General features: G+C 38.0%; 1 protein-coding gene across 3 annotated transcripts in view; it reads right to left on the bottom strand.

Moving 5' to 3' along the window:
- PPP1R21 (protein phosphatase 1 regulatory subunit 21) overlaps positions 1–1957 on the bottom strand; it is a 66539-nt gene that overhangs the window by 1989 nt on the left and 62593 nt on the right. For all 3 annotated transcript variants that reach the window (XM_003787903.2, XM_003787904.3, XM_023512119.1), the window contains one exon: positions 617–745. In XM_003787903.2, coding sequence (XP_003787951.1) covers positions 617–745 — 129 coding nt within the window. The remainder of the gene's footprint in view (positions 1–616; positions 746–1957) is intronic.

The raw sequence follows: 1957 nt of genomic DNA, 5'->3' as shown, positions 1-1957 counted from the left end.
ATATAGCCTGAGTTAACAAAATGTGTTAGGAACCTGCAATGATGCACAGAACTGAGCCTCTGGCCTCCCAAGGCTTACCTATCATAGCAACAGAGTCTATACATTATGTTTCAATAACAGAGGCACGGTCTGTGGATGTGCCTTTCAACCTAGGCACATCATCCAATGCCTACTGAGCCCGGTCTGAATGAGGAGGGGTATTATGGGAAATTAAATCAAAGGAAATCTCTGAAGTTAAAAGGGTGAGACATCCCTAGGTTATATGGATATTTATGAGAATAAATTTTCTATATCTAACTCTTAAATAGTATCATTTGAGACTCATAAATATAAAGAGCAATCCTCCATTAAGCCCTTTTTGAGTCCCCCTAACTCTGATCTAACAGTAGCAGAAATGCCAAAAATGCCCCCCAAAGCAGGAAATACAGTATTAAAGCCTTAGATATCAGAATTTCTCAGCTTTTAATTCTGCCAAGCACATTTAAATTAACTTTTGGACAAGAGGACCAACGATATTAAGGAAAATGATACATAAAATCTCATCACCTTTTGCTTCTGAAATGCCTTATGCTAAATATTACAGTGCAGAGAGATGACCTGACCTCACCTCACATACCTTACTGGACATCTTGAGTGTGTCTATCTCTTCTCTCTGTTTGGACAGTGTCTCGTTCATGCTGCACAGGTGGTCACTCATCATACTTAACTGATCCTCGTAACTCCTCTTGGTAGTTGTCAACTCATCCTAAACAGCAAAGGAATAAAGGAGAAAAAGAAAAGAGAAAAATTAAAACCCCACTAGTCATACTACTCTGAAATTTTTATAATCCATTAAAAAGAAATTAGAGCAGGGAAATTACAGTTATCAAAAATTTACTATATATTTCAAAATTGATAGAAGAGAAGAACTCTTTAGGGCCGGGCACAGCTCACACGTGTAATCCTAGCACTACTTGGAGGCCAAGCCAGGCAGATCACTTGAACCAATGAGTTCGAGACCAGCCTGAGCAAGAGCAAGACCCTGTCTCTAAAAAATAGTCAGGCATTGTGGTAAGTGCCTATAGTCCTAGCTACTCGGGAGGCTGAGACAAGAGGATGGCTGGAGCCCAAAAGTTTGAGTTTGCGGTGAGCTATGACACCATGGCACTCTACCCAGGGCAATAAAGTGAGACTCTGTCTCAAAAAAACAAACGAACAAAAAAACATAAGAACAGAAAAAAAGATAAATGTTTGAGGTGATGGATACTCCAATTATCCTAATTTGATCATTATACATTGGATATCAAAATATTCCATGTATCCCCAATATATATACAACTATTATATATTAATTTTTTTTAATTTTAAAAAACTTGGAAAAGCAACTTATCAAAATGGCCTATCTGATCAATTAACACATAGGGTAAGGCACAGGCCAAACAAGAGAATAAAGTTAAAAGAAATGGGAAAATTTTTTTCTTAACCTTTAAATTTATTCTTTTTTTTTTTTTTTGAGACAGAGTCTTACTTTGTCACCCTGAGTAGAGTACTGTTGCATCACAGCTCACAGCAACCTCGAGGATTACTTGAGCTCAGGAGTTCAAGGTCAGCCTGAGCAACATAGCAAGACTCTGTCTCTATAAAAAATAGAAAAATTAGCCAGGCATGGTAGCTTAGCATTTGGGGAAGCTGATTTGGAAGGAATTACTTGAGACCAGGAGTTCAAGGTCAGCCTGAGCAACATAATGAGACTCCCAACTCTACAAAAAAAATTATTTTTCAAAGTCAACCATGCACATGTATATAGTCTCAACTATTCTGAAGGCTGCCTTACACTACCACTAGCAGACACTAAAATAAAGTCTTTATTCATCTCTCTTTCCTCCCCCATGCACATGGTAGGAATTCAATAAATGCCTGCTGAATCAATAATGGCAGCAGATCTCAAAGATCTGTGTAGGCTAGAGACAGTGGTATA

The sequence above is a fragment of the Otolemur garnettii genome, unplaced genomic scaffold (genome assembly GCF_000181295.1).
Source record: "Otolemur garnettii isolate 467f Iridium unplaced genomic scaffold, OtoGar3 scaffold00024, whole genome shotgun sequence".
Lineage (NCBI taxonomy): Eukaryota > Metazoa > Chordata > Mammalia > Primates > Galagidae > Otolemur > Otolemur garnettii.
This window is presented reverse-complemented; position numbering and strand designations above follow the sequence as displayed.